This window comes from Artibeus jamaicensis, unplaced genomic scaffold, assembly GCF_021234435.1.
Source record: "Artibeus jamaicensis isolate MK-2021 breed Jamaican fruit bat unplaced genomic scaffold, CSHL_Jam_final contig_475, whole genome shotgun sequence".
In the NCBI taxonomy this organism is placed as follows: domain Eukaryota; kingdom Metazoa; phylum Chordata; class Mammalia; order Chiroptera; family Phyllostomidae; genus Artibeus; species Artibeus jamaicensis.
This window is the reverse complement of record NW_026521852.1, coordinates 3,777,062-3,794,572: the sequence shown is the minus strand read 5'-3', so window position 1 is coordinate 3,794,572 and position 17,511 is coordinate 3,777,062. Positions and strand designations below refer to the sequence as shown.

The following is a 17,511-nucleotide window of genomic DNA, read 5'->3' as shown; positions in this document are numbered from 1 at the left end:
TAGCAGAGAGTGAGTGCTTCCAGCAACCTTATAAAGAGCTTATCGAGGCCTGCAACAGGGCTGAATGAGTACGAAATGACCACTCACAAAGTTTCAACTTCCTGGTTTTCAGGAAGAACTTTTAACAAGTAGAATTGTTGAACTGGCTGGGTTGCCTCCTGAGGTAAAAAGCTCTCTCTCACAGAATTTAAAGCTGGGAGAAGTGATGGGGCAGTTGTAGAGAGAAGCTCCATGGTGGGTGGGAATGGGGCTAGAGGACTCTTCTGAATCCTAGTGTAGATTATTTTACACCTTTTGTGTTATGGTACAAACTTCTGAGGACAGGACTAGATTTTTCTCATCGCCCAGTACCTCCTAAATCCAGTGATAGCAGCCTGGTTGATGATTAATGGGTGAATGAGTGTCTGACTGGGTGAATGAGCCATGGCATGAATGAACCAGCTCTCATCTTCCACATGGTCTTTAGTGCCTGGCCACTCTAGAAGCCAAATCCAAGGTTAAGCTGCCTGACAGCCCTTCCCATGGGAACCAGAGTGAGAGGTGGGACCCATGGGAAAGAAAGGAGACAGGTCTGAAAAGAGGGGTAGCTGGTGGCTCATAAAGGGTGCTTTAACGGTCTTGAGCTTCTACTACAGTGGCTGTTGACCTTGATGGTACATTTAAGTCACTGGGGAGCTTTTAAAAAAATTGTAATGTCTGTATCAGCCTCTGATTTAATTGGCCTGTGATGCTGGGCATCAGGAATTTTTAAAGCTCCCCAAGTGATTCTAATGAACAGCCAAGTTTGCGAGCCACCGGCTTACTAAGTACTAGGTGCTTTACATACATTTTCTCACTTAATGCTCCCAACAAATCATGAGTTAGATCACAGCTTCTCAGAGCATTGTCCTGAACCAGAGGCATCATTTGGGGAACTTGTATGAGAAATGGGAATTGTTAAGCCCCATTCCTGGGTTGAGCCAAGAATCTGTGTTTTGTCCCCCTTCCCCACCCACCCAGGTGATTCTGGTGCATGCTCCAGTTTGAGACCCATGGAGGTCGGTAGCAGCAGCCCTCATTCACAGGTGAGGTGGACAGGCATGGTACTGGCCCACCGTCTCAGAAATAACAAGAATCTCAGCAGGGATTTGAATTCAGGTATGCCTCTGCCCAGACTGGAATGTCCTCCCTTCGTACTTATGGTTTCCGTCAAAGCTGAGGTGTACCACATTGCTTGTGGGAGGCGAATGAGGTCTCTTGCTAGCCCTGGGTTCATTCTTTCTCCTTCTCTTTACTTGGTGCCAACGTGTAGCTCCATCTGGAGCACAAATGCTCTTGCCCTGGGGAAACAAAGGGCAGAACACCCTAGGATTCATTCTAAAACAGTTTTATTAGGTGCTTAAAATAGCTTCTGGCAGATGGTGTGTAGAATTGGGACTGGAGCAGAGCAAATGACATTTACAAAATTGTGTGTGTTTGTGCAAGCACATGTACAAGCACATGTGAACACAGCACGTGTATGTGGAGGGGGTGTCAGGAAAGTAGAGGAACTGGGGAAGGGGCATGAAGGAGAATGAGAATAGGATGGGTGATTCAAATCTACCCAGGATTTAAAAGGAGGGCTTTAGACTTGGGCGAAGCCTGTGCCCCTCTTGGGCACAGGGCTGTCAGATGTTGTTGACTGACTGAGTGAGCTCTCAGGGTTGGGAGACCCACAGAGCTCACAAGGAGTGGGTGCAGTGGAGTTCCAGAAAGCTTGTGTGTTTTGATGGACTGAAAGCTTGAAGCTTTGGTTGAAGGTTAGGGGCAGACATAGGAGCCCTTACTTTGTAAATGAAAACACTGGGAATTCACTTCCTCTTCCTTATTTTAAAGGAATAGTCTACATACATAAATCTGAATCCTGTTTAGGTGCAGAGATGGTGGATGTTTGCCAATCTAATCCTCCCTGACAGACCACCAAGTTGTGGGTGGCTGTTTCCCTCGGCAAGTCCCAACTGTAGTCTGGCATCCTGTGGTCATGGGTGTGACTCTCAGACCCTCTAAAGTAGAAATTGTTGATTTTTCTGGGTTTTGGATCCACTTCAGAATCTCATCAAATCTAGGGTGGCCTCTCTCCAGTAAATTTTATATATGTATATAAGCAGAAAAAATTTTCAACAATTCCCAGAGGTCCATTCATTCACTAGTCCATTTTGAACCACTGAAGAGTATGGCCAGGGACCATCCATCCAGCTCTGCCCTGAGCCCAGAGCCCAGGATCTTGTTCTCCTCCACCTGCACTGTAAAATGAATGGAGACAATGCTATGGAGGCTATTAGGGGGCAGGGCTGACCCAGATGATTCCTCACAGCTGGCAAGCTTTGGCTGTGAGGGATTTTACCAAGTAGTGGCCCTTGAGCTGGGGAGCCATGCACTTGTCTCCTGAGGGCTCCATGGCCTCGATCAGCTCTGCCCCCATGAGTCCTGGGACCCACCCACCACACACCCAGGTCCTACGATCCTTTTGGTGCAAGTGATAACTATCTCCTCTTGATCCTCTGTAGTTAGCAGTACCTGATTGTCTGGCCAGCACTGCACTTCCCTGGGAGAAGTGCACTGCCCTCGAGTCCTTGTTTTTAGGTAGAAGGTGTTTTAGTGTGGGTGGGTGAATGGAGTGTGGGGGTTTGGAATTAGGAGTTTGAACCTCCAGTTCTACCCTTATTGGTTGTGTGACCTTGAGTAAATTCTCCAGTTCTACCCTTATTGGTTGTACGACCTTGAGTAAATTGTATAAAATTTCTAAGCCTCAGCCTCCTTGCCTGTAAAATGGGGACTACAACCATATCTGTGTGGCTTAACTCACTGTGTTATTATTGAGAGCAAATGATAAAGTAGGTATCAGTGAGCTCAGTCATGTGCCACAATGTACTGCATGTTATTATTATCATGTAGGTTGAGCCTGGGCTCCTTCTTCCTCCCTCATAGACTGACAGCCTGGCCCTTTTAGACTCCTGAGGTGGTGACTAGGGGATGAGGAATAGCTCTCCAGTACTCCTTTAGCCTACTGTGTTCTCTTGTTGCCAAGGGAACTGCGGTTTCCCAGCCACGGCTCCTCTGAGGTCTCAGACATCCATGAGCAAGACCAGTAGGCCCCTTTGCATACGGTGGTGCTGCAGATGGGGGTGAGGGACTGTGGTTACTGAAAATTTCTACAAACAAGGCAGAGGAGAGTTCTGGGTTCCTTGCTGGAGACTGTAGAAAAGGAAACCTGGAGGGGCACAAAGATTTGGGTGCGCGGAGGCCAAGGGTGGGATGCTGATTCCTGACAGTAGCCGGGCAATGGAAGGTCACAAGAAGTGGAACCAGCTTTGGATGAGGACAAAAGGAGAGTGGCTTAGGAGGCTCAGTACTGGGACATGAGAACGACATAGGCCACTTGGCCAGAAGGAGGCCATAGGGATTGTGTTTCCTAATCAAGGCTAAGAAATGGGCACGGAGGCCAGAGAAAGCAGTGGTGGGGACCAAGTGGTGGAGCTCAGTGTCAAGCTCTGATGAGCTCCTGACTTGCCAGCTGATGTCTGAGTTCATGGGCAAAGGCTGCTCAGGACATGATTCTGACTAACAGAAAAAGAGCTGATTGGTGAAGGGAGAGATCGGAACCTCCACAGGAAGCCACTGTGGAATTTGAGTTCATAGTATATCTGAGGCAGGAAAGGATGAAGGGGCAAAATTAGGTACATCCAGATTTCTAAAACGCACATTTCAAAAATTCAGAGAAAAGGATCAGAAGATGTAATTCTCAAGACAATATAGTTCAAGAGGTTTTAAAACCGAGTCCTGACAATAAAGTCATAAATTATCCTGAATAAAAAAAAGAGGACAGCATCTAAAAATAGAAGTGGCCACACAGGGAGCTCTCTAAAATCTGCACACAGATTTTAGAAGTCCTCATGTTCTTAAAAAACTATTGACATACTTTTAAAGAATATGAATTTGAATCTAGTGGATTCAAATTCAGGGTGGTTAAGACACAGCCTTTGGAATCAGGGAGCATTTGAATCCTGACTCTGCTGTGTGACGTTGGGTAACTCACTGAGCCTTTCTGAGCTCTGTTATCTCATTTGTAAAATGGGGCCATCAACAAAAAGAAACAGTATGTGAAATCTGTACTAGAATGTTTAGCATACAGTCAGTGCTCAATGTTAGCCATTCTTACTATTCCATAAAAATACAAGGATCCCTGGTCAGTGTGGCTCAGTTGGTTGGAGCATCACACCGAAAGGTCTCAACTTCTATTCCTGGTCCAGGGCACATGCCTGGGTTGCAGGTTTGATCCCCAGTTGGAGAGCCTACCAGAGGCAACCAGTTGTTTTTCTCTCACATTGGTGCTTCTCTCTCTTTCTGCCCCTTTCTCTCTTTCTAAAAGCAATGAAAAATGTCCTCGGGTGAGGACAAAACAAATAAAAAAAATACATGGAGAGAGTGTTGATCAAAGGGCCAATGCAAAAGGAATGCACAAATGGGGAAGAACCATACCAGGAAGGTTAAGCACAGGCGACCTGACACCTGTGAAATGCATGAGGAATGCACAGGGGCCCTTTTGGTAAAATCATCGAGAAGGGAGGTAGACATCAGGCCCAGCACAGCCAAAGTATTGTCAGTGGTGACAGAGGAAGGGCAGGACAGGGACTCCTCCTGTCACTGCTGTCTCTCCCTTGGAATGATGTACTTGAATGACAAACACAACTAAGATGGAATTGAAGGCCAGAGGAGCTCATTCCTCCCCACCTTGAATGAGTTCCAGTTGCTCTGTTACGGGGCAGGGCACTGACTGGTCTTGATCTAAGTGAGCAACTTTTGAAGATTTGTTGGAGGAAATGCAGAGAGGTCGGGAGCCTGTGAAAGAGTACATGAGGCTTTTTCAAAAATAGGGGAAAGGATAGACTTAGAAAATACAGAGATGTACTTGGTATCCATCCCTGGCAAAGTTCTAGAAGCAGTGTTTTAACTGAGATGATTATTGCAGGGGACTCCTAACTGGCCTCTCTGCTTCTGCCCTGCCCACTCCACACCCCCATGCTATTCTCAGTCTAGCATCCAGAGGGATCCCCTTAAGTCAAATCATACCATGTCTGCTCAGCACCCTTTGGGGCTCTTCCTCTTAAGGGAAAGAAAAGCCCAAGTCCTTCCAATGGCCCACAAAGCTCAATGCAATTGCCCAGCTATTTCTCTGACCTCAGGTCTCATGGTTACTCCTCCCCTTCCCTCTCTTGCTCTGACCATACTAGCATCTTGCTCTTGGCTTTCACCCATGCTATTCTCTTTGCCTTGATCAGTCTTCCCCCAAATGTCACCTTTTCAACAAGGTGCTGAGCACCCTGTGTAAGCCCTCACAACTGCTCTCATCCTCTTCCCCCCTTGACTTACGTTTATCTCCATAGCACTCATTACTGCCCAACATACTATGTATTCTTACTTACTGATCCTGTTCATCAACTTTCTCCCCTCACGAACATGCAAGGCCCCACTCAGAGAATTTCGCCTGCATACCCAGTTCCTGGAACTATGCCTGCTACATAGTCACATTCATGAAATATTTGTCACTGGGAGGGAGTGAGGAGGGAGGGAGGAAGATGGCTTGCTATGCTTAGAAAGAGTTCAACAGACTAGGGTGACCAACCATCCCAGTCTGCCTAGTGCTCAGACCAGGAACATCCCGATTGGCCAACCTACAATTTCTGTGATACAGGGATGACACTGATCGCTCCCGGGGATGCCACAAACTCACTGTTACCTCGCTTTGACACTGACTCCCACAGAGTCAGCCTTGTGGGAGACCGCAGAAATGTTAGCTGCAGGATAGTATATTTAAATGGTTTGCAGTCGTCTGAGTGGCCACACCAGATGCATTGATTGATAGACCCATGTCAGGCTGGTGGGAAGGCTGTTGCTATGAGCCACACAATGTGTCTGCCCAGGTCTGCTCTGCAGCCTGTCTGAGCTGAGGATGATGACACAGAAGGCAGGAGAGCCCAGCAGTGACTGCACCAGGGAGGGAAGCTAATCTGTTCATCAGTGAGGCTGGGTTTGGAAGTCATCTCGACAGATTGACATGGCAGGTCTTACATAACAACTTAAAATTTAAACAGAAATAAATATTGCTTTCTATTTAGGGTTAAAAAAAGCAATCTTTGATGTACAGAAGAGACCAGATAAATAGCGATTTTGTTTTAAACCCAGCACTTTTAGTTGCCTACACACTTGGTCTAGTGTGAAAGCTGACTTCAGATACCACGTGGGCCTGTTAATAGCCACCTGGGGCACGGTCCCACTGTCATCCCACCTGGCTGGAACGCACCTGAGCTACACGCCCAGCTCTGTACCAGGAGGAGGCTGCTCATTGCATTGGCTCCATTTCTAGCTATTCTAGGACACAGCAACCCATGAGGTGCCTTTTTTTCTTCTCCCTAACTCACCATGTCCCTGCAATGTCATCCCCTTCCAGGAGAAACAGGCCACTTGTTCGCATCCTCCCTCCAGCTCACCTAACTTCTCAGGGTGGCCGAGGTGCCGAGGACATGGGGACTCAGTTAAGAGCTAGTTAAATCACAACTGCTTCTTCTCCCCAGAAGAATGGACTCATTTTCAAGGCCTCAAGCAGCTGAAAGTTCCAGTGCCACCAGAATGGCATCCCCTTTCCCAGGGCCTCCCCCACACCCACCGAGGGTTTCCTGTCTATAGCTGGGGAGTCTGAGGGAAAGGAAGGGAGTGGAGGGGCCTCCGACCTTCCAAGCCCAGGCACATTCAGAGTCTTCTGAGCTAGTGCGTCCGAGGCCCTGGGCCTCTAGCTGTGCTGCTGCTCACTTTTGGGGTTGCTCTGAAGAGCCCAGGCTCCTAGGGGGCTGTGGGGGTGGCGATGAAGATGCTTGTGGGAGAGGGCCACGGGGCTCCCCAGGCTTTCTACGACTCTGGGAACTTATTTAAGGGAACAGCACCTCGAATCTCTGTGCCATGTGGGCCCGTCAGAAAGGCAGCAGCTGCCTATAGTCCTGGAGGAAAGGAGGGCCATTGACCTCTGGCTCCAGTTTTCCACAGTTCAGAAGGGCCCTGCCTGCCTCTTCTCCACAGACCTTCTGGACCACAGAGGGTGGATCCAACCCTCACAGATGGCCAGTGGGCCAGATCCCCCGGCCAGCTCCGGTCAGTTGGCAGAGCTGCCCAGCATGTAGTCATGGTGGTCCCAAAGTTCACCAGGAAAGAGGTGTTTGGAGTGTCAGCCACGGTGCTGGGAGGAAGAGAGCGTCTCTGCTTGGCCAGCCCCTTCCACCACAGAACACGTCACGTGCCCATGGGAAAGAGTGCACATGAATGGTGCCTGCTGATCTGAGCAGCTGCCAGTGAAGTGGGGAGGAGCACAGGGACTGTCCTCCAGCCCCTCCCCCCGCTCTCCCCTGGGGACCTGAAGCAGGAGTGAAACATTCTGGCCACCCCAGTCTACAGTTCAGAGGTTCTCAGAGTGTGGTCCCTAGGCCAGCAGCAAGTGTCACCTGAAGACAAGTTAGAAATGCAAATTCTCAGGTCCTGCCTGGATCTAGATCAGGAACTCTGGGTGCGGGGCCCAGCCACCAATGTGTAGCAAGCCGTGGGGTGGTCCTGAGGCAGGCTGAGCAGCCTAAGTGGAAGAAGGCTTCTAAACTGGCGTCCGGGGAGAACCCTGCTCTCCTGTGTTCGTGAGAGAGGGGCACTGCCTCTGCCGTGGGTGAGTGTGTGCTTTCTAGGTCCAGTGGAGCCTCACGCTTTGTCTCCTAGCCTGGCTCCTACCAGTGTATACATTTGACTCTTGGGGGCAGCTCGCAGTCTGCTGAATGTGTCTGCAGCACAGGGGTCCTCAGGCTCATGTGATGTTTCTTTTCAACTTCAGCAGCCTATGACTTCCCCCAGCCTGCCTCAGAAACAAGCACCGTGGCCAGGGGCCTCTTGCTCTGGAGCCACCCCACTTGCTGGCCACAGCAGACGCCCCCCCACCCCCACCCCACGGGCCTCTGTCGCCTTTCCAACAGATATCCTCTATACACTTGGGCCTCAGAAGTCAATCTGTTTTTTTTAAACAAAACAAAACAACAACAAGAAAAACACTGTAAAAGCAAACCAGGCTTATTGTAAATTATACTGAAATGGACTGGAAAGATAAATGCAGTAATTTCTTTGTCCCACAGCCTTCCCCTCCCCAAATCCTCCATCACCCCACAGTCCTCCTGCCCCAGTGAGCCCAAGTTCTTGCTGTCTTGATGATTTGCAATTCTCTGCATGACTCTGCCTCTCGGGTTTGTTTAATTAGAAATAGGCCTGGGAAGTGCTTCTTATGCACTGGCATGCTAATTGCTTATCAGAGAATGAGAAGGGGTGACAATGTTTGGTGATGGAAATTTCCACTCCCTTCCCCTCTGGCTTTTCTCCCCCAGCCTTCTCCTGCTTCCTGTGCTTTCTCCCTGTCTTTTCCGCCTCTCCTGCTCTTTGTACCCCTTCCCCAGGCTCACAGTTCCAGGGATTGTCTGGGATAGGCCAGAATTCAAACCTGCAGCAAAACCCTGTGCCTTCCTCGCCATTTCCCTCTTCTTTCTCCTCTTCCATCCAGCCCCTCCCTGTCCCCTCTCTAGGCTTTAAAGGGATCCCAGAGCAGAGAGCTGACTTGATACTCAGTACTCGAAGGACAATTTTCCTTTTGTTTCCTTTCCCCCTTATTATGTTTTTCTCATTTAGTTTTATTTTTTTTAGAAAACAGAAGAAAAGAGTGAATTGGGTTGGGGGGAGGGGAGACACATTTCTCCACAAAGGTACAAAATTGCCTATGGAAAGTCCACCTCAGAGTGCCAGCTGGGCAGCCTCTTCCCGAGAGTCCTTTGGAGCAGGCTGGAGTCCGCTCTGGGAGCAGTCCCCAAGATAGGAGGACAGGCCCCCTTCAGCCCTTGCCCAGGAGGGGAAAGAGCAAGCAACTGAGACTGTACAGAGGAACAGAAGAGGAGGGGGCATATCCTGTGGGCCAAGGGCCTGGGGACACAGGCAGGGGACATCCGGGTGGCAGCCCAGGAGCCTCGGGGCATGTTGACCCCTGGGAGGTGGAAGGCTCTACACAGAGTCCTTCTGTCCCTTGCAGATACTCCTCAAGAAGGCAGCGGAGGAGTCCCCACAAGGTAAGGGCCACGTTTTGGTGGGTGCAGGAGCAGCCCCTGGGGCCACAAAGCCCTGTCTGTCTTGGTCCAGCTGTCAGGCCTCAAGCACGTGGGTCCATGTCACTTTCTTGGCAGGGCATCGGCCCAGATTACTCCCCCTTTTTTGAGAAGTAGTCCTACTTTTTTCTCTACTGCTGAGAACAGGCTGAGCTCCAGGAATTTTGAGACAATGGTGGTGACAGTGTCTCCCCTTCTAAGGACTCAGACAGCTTCCGTCCCAGATTCCAGGGCAGGACAAGGGGTGCAGACACTACTCGGACTGAGGGGGGACCCCAGCCCCAGAAAGCCCAGGCTGGAAGAAGAGGCCGCCCACCCACCCCCTGCCTGGGCTGGCCGGAGCCGAAGTGGGCTGCCAGCCCGGCTGCCAGCAGGAGGGCGGCCAGAGCCAGGGTAGCTACGAGCCCAGGTCGGTCCCCTAAGGCTCTGTGGCAAGGAGTGGCCTCTTTAGTCCTGGCCCATACACAAGCCAGTTGGGTGTGGGCATCAGCAAAGGCCACTTGCAGGCAGGCCCAGTACTCCGTGGCCTGAAGCAGGCGGGTGATGTTGTAGCTGTGGGTGCCCCGAGGCAGGCGGGCCAGAGCAGTGGCCCCTTGTCCCCGGAGGGAGGAGACGCTGGACCAGGTGAGGTTTGTGGAGACGGTGTTGGGTGGAGGGACCCAAGACAGCAGGATGTGATAGGGGTGGGTCTCCCGTACCCGGAGCTCTAGCCCCCACCCCTTATTCCTGCCTAGCTGCAGGGGAGCCCGGCCAACCACCACACTAACGGTCTTAGTATCAGCCCCCACCAGGTTCTGGGCCACACAGGTGTAGAGCCCCGCATCCTCCACTGTCACCCTCCGCAGCTCCAGGGTCCCTTCAGGGTACACCTGGTATCGCCTGACTGCACGGGCAGCTGTCAGTCGAACCCCGGCTGGAGTGACCCAGTAGATCTCAGGTTCCGGTTCAGCCAGTGCCCGGCAATGCAGCACCAGGCTCTCTCCACTGGCCACATGGAGGACAGAGGGGAAGCTTCGGGGGGAGATGAGGGGCAGGCAGTGGTCTGTCATCTCTCGGAAGGGCACCTCTCGGACTGGGCGGCGCTGGAGGTCTGGTGGCTCGGCGCACAGGGTGGACTGAGGCTCGATGAAGCGGACACGGGTGCCAGTGGCATTGGCCCAGCGGATGACACAGTCACAGCGGATGGGATTGCCATGAAGACCCACCTCCTGTAGGCTGGGCAGGGACTCCACCGTCTGTCGGTGCAAGGCACTGAGCGCATTGTTGTTGAGCATGAGGGTCTCCATCTGGGGCAGGTGGTGGAAGGCGCGGGGATGGATGAAGGACAGCCGGGGGTTGTTGGTGATGTCCAGCTTGGTCAGCTCGGGGAGGTTGACCAGGGCAAACTTGTCGATGGAGACCAGCTCCTCCATGTTGTTCAGCCCCAGCTCCTTGAGGTGCAGCATATTGGCAAAGTCTCCTGGCCCCACCTGCTGGAGTGGGTTCTTGTTCAGGTCCAGGAACTTGAGGCCAGGCACCTGCTCCAGTGCCCGCCTGGGCACTCGGACCAGCTGGTTGTCATAGAAAGAGAGGCTCTCCAGGCTTTGTAGCCCCTCCAGGGCGTAGTCAGAGATGTCCCGAAGGTTCATGCCTGCTAGCACCAGGCTGCGCAGGTTGGCCAGGGGCCGGAAGTTCATGTCCAGGATGGCGTCCACCTTGTTGCCCCCGATCATGAGGATCTCCAGGTTGGGCAGCATCTCAAACCAGCGGCTGTCCACGGCCCTGAGCAGGTTGGAGTTGAGGTGCAGCCGCAGCAGGTTGCCAAGGCCAGCAAAGGCCCGGGGGGCGATGCGGTGCAGCTGGTTGTGGTTGAGATAGAGCTCCTGCAGGCTGGCCAGCCCTGCAAAGCTGTGGTCCTCCAGCCGGGTCAGCTGGTTTTCCTCCAGGTGCAGGCTCAGCAGCTGGGGCAGGGCATGGAAATCACAGTCTCGGGTGTCTGAGAAGCTGTTCTGGGACAGGTCTAGTTCAGTGAGGTTGGCCAGATAGCCAAGCTCACTCCGGTCCACACGAACGATGCCATTGCTCTGCAGTAGCAGAGTTTGTGTGCCCACAGGCAGCGCTGGGGGCACAGCTGTCAGGAACAAGTCATTGCAGTCCACAGTGGTGGCCTCTCGGTAGGATGAGCGGGGTGTGTACCAGGGCCGGATCTGGCAGGCACATTGAGGGGGGCAGGGAACACGCCAGGGGACCACGGGCACAGCGGCAGTGGCACCAGCCACCCATGCTAGCAAGAGGGGGGCCACGAGGAGCCTCATAGTGGAGCCACGGGGGAGGGAAACCATCCACAGGAAAAGTCTGAAGTTCTGCTCTTAGCGGTTTGCAGGCTGTGGGTCAGCAGCCTGCCAGGGCCTGGGGACCCTCGCTCCTAGGGCAGTCATGGGAGCTAGGTGGGCATCGCTTCTTGCCTTCCTGGGTGTGGCTCTCTGTCCTTGTCCACTGGGCCTGCTCACTCATCGCCACGCCCCAGCAGGGCAGCCCTGAAGAAGAGAAGGCAGAGTTAAGCAGGCGGCAGAGAAGCTGAACCTAGTCCCTCCTCCTGTTTCCCCATCTGACTCAAGAGGCGAAATGAGCTGGACGTGGTGGGTCTCCTGGTTCTGTCCTACAGTCCCTGGGCTTTAGGGTCCTTTTCTAGGCCCTGACATGGGAAGCGAGTGACTGTGAGTCTCCATAGAAGGAGGAAGAGATTGGCCTGAGAAGCTTCCAGAATACTCAGAAAAGGTGTGTGTGTGGAGAAGAGGGGCGGGGTGGCTGTGATTACTGTCATTTTCTGAGTCCTTCTGAGCCTAGAGAGATGTGGAGTCGATTTTCCAAGCTTTCTACATGTCTCCTCGCTAGCTCCTTGGTTCCCTCAGTAATTGGCAAATAAAGTGAGTTTCCAGACACCTCTGTGTGAGGTGTGGGCAGGGAATGGTGAAAACAAGCACAGCTTCTAAATGCCAGGGTGGGCTCAAGGACTCTGGAAGTTGAAAGGCAGTCTGGGGAAGGGCATGGCCCTCCCTGGGGTCTGCTTAAGTTCTCCTGGGGTGGGGCACAGCTTGGGTTTTTGCCAACTTCCCTACAGGGGTTTCCCTTTCCCAACAGCCTGGCCAAACTGCCTGTTGCTGAGATTAAGAAGTCTGGGTCTGAGCTCCTTAGTCCTACAGGTAAGACCTTCTGTCACCTGGCCCTAACCACTTCTCCCGGCTTCTCCTGCTGCCATCCATCCCCCTTGCCCACTGTGCACAGTTCTTTCAGGTTGAATTCACCCTGACATGTCCCCCTTCTCATCGTCTCCCAAGCAACTTCTAGTTGTTCTTCAACACACAACTTAAGGTCAGTCACCTCCTACAGAAAATTCCTCCCAAGCCTCCCTCACCTGGCTGGCTAAAGGGCCTGCTTTACGATCTTATAGGGCCCCATTCTTCCTCCTGTCACAGTCCTGACCACATCACATGGGAATTCCTCCCCATCCAGGGGAGACCATGTCATCATTGGTCTTGCTGTTCCCTCCCTCCCAATCCAGGGGACCAATCCAGGTTCTCTCAGACCCCATAGCTGGGCTGCATCAGCCTGGAGGCAAGTCCAGCCTTGGCCCAAAAGATGGGAAAGACGGAGGTTTCTGGGCTTGGTCTGAGTCCTCTGTGGAGGTCTGGTTTGGGTAGCTTTCCACCTGCCCACATCGGGAAGCGCACGCACACTTGCTGAATACCTGCGGTCTGCCAGAACTCTTCAAAGACTCTAAATGTCTTCTTCTGAGTTGACCTTCAGAACTAGTCTGCAAGATAAACCCTAATACCTCTAGTTTGCAGATGAAGAAATTGAGGTTTGGAAGAGATTAAAGAATTTGCCTCAAGACACATAGGTGGTAAGTGATAGGAGATGGGAATCTACCCAAGTCCAGAGCTTGTGCCAGTCACACCATGCTTCTTGGTCCCCAGGTCTGGCCAGAGCCTACCCTGGCACCCTGGAGTACACTGGTGGCTACAGCGGCAGAGTGGGTACCCATTCTTGTTTCCTGGGGCAATGACTCCTTCTTAGGGAGCTTTGGGAAGCTGCGGGCAATGTCTCCTAAGACTTTATAGGTAGGTACCTCTCAGCTGGCCCAAGGAGCCCTTGCTCACTTCTTCCTGCTTCCAGGACCCTGGGGCCGGGGAGGGCAGCAGCAAGAGGGGTAGTACCTCCCTGAGCAGCAGAGCAGCATGCCTGTCTACATCTGACTACCTCCCACCTTCTTTTGTGGCTATTTCTGAAGGTGGGAGAAACAACCATGATCTAAAATGCACAGAGGTCTTGGGTAGAAGTGCGTGGGCACTGGCACAAAACTCAGGGCAAACAAACCCATGCCACACACATGTGCACCCGTGCACGCCCGGCCGCCTAAGCCCATGACTGGTGGTCAGGAACAGGGAAGGGAATTCTGTCGTGTGATGTCTGGGTGGAGAGGCAGCAGGGACAAGCTGAGTTCCCGAAGGCCCAGTGGTCCTGCTTCTTGCCTAGACGTGGCACAAAAGAGCAGAACCCATCATCAGGGAGATCTTACTATTATGTACTTGCAGCTTCCTACCAGAGCACCCTGGGAACAGCCATTGACTTCTCTGAGCATCTGTTCCTTATGCAGAAAAGAAGTTGTCATTAGGATGAAAGGAACTGAGTATGTTGCACACAGAAAAAGCTCAATAAATGTTACTTTCCTCCCGGTTCCATTCATCCCCTGGGGTTGGGAGGCCCTTCAACTAGGACTTCTGAGAGGGAACAGAAGCTGGATCCTGGAGCTTGACAAGCCTCTGTGAAGCTTCTCCACCGTGGACTCAGTGTTGCCCAAGTTATGGGGTGGGAAGCTGTGTGCAGAAATGTACAATACATATCTCTCACTTTTGAAGAGTACCTCTCTGGCAGGACGCAAAGGGCAAAGTCCAAGGCCATTTGTAAGCAGAGACAAGGCTGACATGGGTGGAGAGGGGTCCTCAGCCCAGCCCCAGCCATATCAGACCCTGCCTGAGTCCCAGGCACCTCCTCTCCAACACCTTTGCTCTAACAGTTTTTTTAAATTTATTTATTTTTTAATTAATTTATTTTTATTGATTATGCCATTACAGTTGTTCTATTCCCCCCCTTCATTCCCCTCCACCCTACCTCCCTGTCCCCATTACCCCCCCCTTTAGTTTATGACCATGTGTCTCAAGTTCTTTAGATTCTATATTTCCCATACTATTCTTGCCCCCGCCCCATCTATTTTCTATCTACCATCTATGCTACTTATTTTCTGTACCTTCTCCCCACTTCTCCTCCTCCCACTCCCCTGTTGCTAACCCTCCATGAGATTTTCCTTTCTATGATTCACTCTTGATCTAGCTGTCCTCTTAATTTGCTTTTGTTTTAGGTGTGGTTGTTAAGAACTGTGAGTTTGCTGTCCTTTCACTGTTCATATTTTTTATCTTCTTTTTCTTAGATAAGTCCCTTTAACATTTCATATAATAAGGGCTTGGTGATGATGAACTCCTTGAATTTGATCTTATCTGAGAAGCACTTTATCTGTCCTTCCATTCTAAATGAAAGTTTTGCTGGATAGAGCAATCTTGGTTGTAGGTCTTTGGATTTCATGACTTGGAATACCTCTTTCCAGCCCCTTTTTGCCTGGAAGGTCTCTTTTGAGAAATCCGCTGACAGTCTGATGGGGACTCCTTTGTAGATGACTGTCCCCTTAGCTCTTGCTGCTTCTAGGATTCTCTCCTTCATTTTAATCTTGGCTAATGTAATGATGATGTGCCTTGGTGTGTTTCTTCTTGGGTCCAACTTCTTTGGGACTCTCTGAGCTTCCTGGATTTCCTGGAAGTCTATTTCCTTTGCCAGATTGGAGAAATTCTCCTTTATTATTTGTTCAAATAAGTTTTCCACTGGTGGCTGTTCCTTTCCCCCTTCTGGTACCCCTATAATTCAGATGTTGGAGCGTTTAAAGATGTCCTGGAGGTTTCTAAGACTCTCCTCATTTTTTTGAATTCTTGCTTCTTCACTCTTTTCTGTTTGGTCATTATTTGCTTTCTTCTGGTCCACTCCATTGATTTGAGTCCCAGTTTCCTTTTCATCGCTATTGGTTTCCTGTGCAATTCCATTCATTTCAATTAGTTTTGCCTTCATATGTTTGTCTAATTTGTGGCTATAATCAACCAGTTCTGTGAGGATCCTGATCACCAGTGTTTTAAACTGTGCATCTGAGAGTTTTGCTATTTCTTCATCGCTTAGATTTATAGGCTCTGGGGCTTTGAGATCTTCTTGAGCCATTTTTGGTCTGTTCATGCCTTTTAAGTGTGAGGAGCGGAGCCCTGGACTCCCAGGTCGCTGGGTTGTGATGCTGTATGTGGGGGTGTGGTCAGAGTAGCGAAATGGCGGCCCCCTCTGCTGTTTCTCGCAGCTGTGTGAGGAGCAGAGTCTTAGGTGGTTCACCAGGGCTGGGCCACTCAGAGTCGCTGGGTTATGATGCTGTATGTGGAGGTGGGGTCAGAGCAGGGAAATGGCGGCGCCCTCCACTGCCGCTTGCCGCGGGGACCCTCTGGGTCCCAGTCCAATCGCCCACTCCCTCGCTTGTCTATCCATGCACAAATGCGCGACCACAGTCAACCCGCAGCCCTGCTCCCTCACTGTTTCCCCACGGTCGCTCGCTCGGTCGCTTGCTCCTCCGTCTTTCACTAGGTCCAACCCTGAGCCTGGATTCCGCGCGCCTGAGCCAGTCTGACCAAGTTTTCCTGTGCAATCCCGCTCCACCAGCTGCTGGTTTTGGCCCTTACCGGTCAGGCTGAAGAATTTGTTGTTAACAGACTTCCGAAAAGTTCAATTTTCTGTGTTCTGGCTGTGTTTTCTGTTGCTAATATTTAGTTGTCTCTAAACTTGGCTGTGTGAGAAGGCACCACATCTCCACCTATGCCTCCATCTTGGCGGAAGTCCTAGACCTCTAACACATTTTTGATGAAGAAACCCCAACCTCCAGAGATTGGCCTTTCCCTGCACCCCAGGCAGCACTCTCCTTGCCACCTCTGGCTAGAACTGGTGACTGAGGCAATGCTCCTGCCCCTTGTCAGGAGGCCAGGCTTGGGATTCAGCACCCAGAGAGAGGCAGGGGCTTGATGACTCATGTCCATGCACCTTTGATCCCAAGACTTGGCAAAGGCCCAGACCAGTCCTCCCCCTCACTGCCAAGCATCAGCCCCTCCCAGGGTGGAACTCAGAGCTGCCCACTCACCTGCCATAGCCATTTAAGGTTGTCTTGCGCACAGCCCACTCATGCAGGCTGATTAGCAATTTCTGCTAGGAGCTCAGAGAAAGCTAATTGTCTTTCATCCACAATCTCCCGGGTGAGCGGGAGTTCAGACTATCACGTGTGCATTATCCCCAGCAGCAGGGCATATCTTATGTGCCTTTTGTGTCCCCACAGCATGGTGTGTAGGACTGAGCACGAGAGGGTACTTGTGAGGGGATACAAATAGTGAAATGGGTAGTCTTCCCACAGCCCTGCATGTGGGTGGAGAAGGAATTTCATCTTTTGCAGGGAAGCAACTGAGGCTCTGAGAGGTTCAGTGACTTGTCAGAAGTTGCACAGCTTCTACGTGGTGGGGTCAGGATTCAAACCCAGGTGTTTGACTCCATAACCAGAGCCTCCAGCCCAGCCAACGCTCACTACCAGGAAGATCAAGGCCCGCCTTATAGGAGCAAAGTGCAGGGCTGGCGCAGTGTGCCAGGCTCCTGTGCAAATCCCTTCAGAGATGGCCTGGGTCCTCAGCTCCTCCTCCCTGGCTACCTGCCAGGCCCCTAAGACACTATTTCTAAACTAGTGTGACTTACTAGAAGAACAGCATAGGGGAGACACTGTTCCTGTGTGAGTGTGGCTGGGCCGGGAACACACAGGGGCAAACAGAGCTGGCAGGCCTCACACAGACCCCAGCCCGCCTTCTGACTAGGAGCTGGGGGTGGCTTTTTTGCCAGCACTGCTGGCCACAGCCTTCAGTGACAGGAATCAGAAAGCCCAGGGACCACAGTCAGGGAAGCAAGGTTGCCCACTCCAGGGGTAAGTTTTCTCTTGGAAGGTTTTCTCTTGCAAGCCCCGTTGGACTCACCTCCTCCGGGAAGCTGCTCTGGATTTAGCAGAAAATGTGGACTTGATTATTCAACTAAGACTCTTGGCAAAACTCTAAATGAAGAGATTTGGAGAAGCTGTTGTCAGGAGCCAGCCCTGTCCCCAGCACAGTCACAGGGCTCTGCCACATCTAAATTGCTGCTCCTCCAGCCTCTGCGGTCTTTCTCCACCCTCCTCTCC

The 17,511-nt window shown here is 51.7% G+C and overlaps 1 protein-coding gene across 4 annotated transcripts in view; it reads right to left on the bottom strand.

Moving 5' to 3' along the window:
• Nucleotides 1-8,148: 8,148 nt before the first annotated feature.
• Nucleotides 8,149-17,511, bottom strand: part of LRRN2 (leucine rich repeat neuronal 2) — an 81,513-nt gene continuing 72,150 nt past the window's right edge. For 2 of the 4 annotated variants that reach the window (XM_037155416.2, XM_037155419.2), the window contains exon 2: nt 8,149-11,704. In XM_037155416.2, the coding sequence (XP_037011311.1) occupies nt 9,320-11,509 (2,190 nt within the window). In that variant the 5' untranslated portion in view covers nt 11,510-11,704 and the 3' untranslated portion in view covers nt 8,149-9,319. Of the gene's footprint in view, nt 11,705-13,557; nt 13,700-17,311; nt 17,386-17,511 lie in introns of those variants that run through there. The other 2 variants (XM_037155417.2, XM_037155418.2) reach the window with 2 other exon arrangements.